The sequence below is a fragment of the Neomonachus schauinslandi genome, chromosome 9, assembly GCF_002201575.2.
Source record: "Neomonachus schauinslandi chromosome 9, ASM220157v2, whole genome shotgun sequence".
In the NCBI taxonomy this organism is placed as follows: Eukaryota; Metazoa; Chordata; class Mammalia; order Carnivora; family Phocidae; genus Neomonachus; species Neomonachus schauinslandi.
The window spans coordinates 143,081,262-143,081,641 of record NC_058411.1 but is presented as its reverse complement, the minus strand read 5'-3'; the positions used below and the strand labels follow the sequence as shown (position 1 = coordinate 143,081,641).

The 380-nt window shown below is 70.3% G+C and overlaps 1 protein-coding gene across 1 annotated transcript in view; it reads right to left on the bottom strand.

Moving 5' to 3' along the window:
• The window catches only part of RASGRF1 (Ras protein specific guanine nucleotide releasing factor 1), a 101,872-nt gene that overhangs the window by 51,776 nt on the left and 49,716 nt on the right, over positions 1-380 (bottom strand). The window contains exon 8 of the mRNA XM_044918143.1: positions 210-380. This exon is cut by the window's right edge and continues 1 nt beyond it. Coding sequence (XP_044774078.1) covers positions 210-380 — 171 coding nt within the window. The remainder of the gene's footprint in view (positions 1-209) is intronic.

Genomic DNA, 380 nt, shown 5'->3' with positions numbered 1-380 from the left:
GGACCGAGCAGGGAAACGGGTGCCCTCTGAGTCTGGCTGGGGCCGGTCTGGGACCAGAGCCCGGAGCAGCTGGAGGCTGGGGGCCGCAGGAGGCAGGGCGGGCTTGGGCTCAGGACCAGGGGCGCTCCGCGGCGCAGGAGGCCGGCTCCCCCTCCTGCTCCCCGTGGCCCCCCAGCACGCGGCCTGGACCGGGCGGGGCGGGGCGCCACCTGGAACATGGGGTAGGTGAGGAAGGTCTCCAGGGTGCGCTCCTCGCAGTCGGGCTTGGCCTCGTAGTGCTTCAGCAGCTTGTCGAAGTCGCGGTTCTGCTTGCAGTGCGCCAGGATCTGCAGGCTGTACTGGTGGTTGCGGACGAACTCCTGGTAGATGTTCAGCATGGG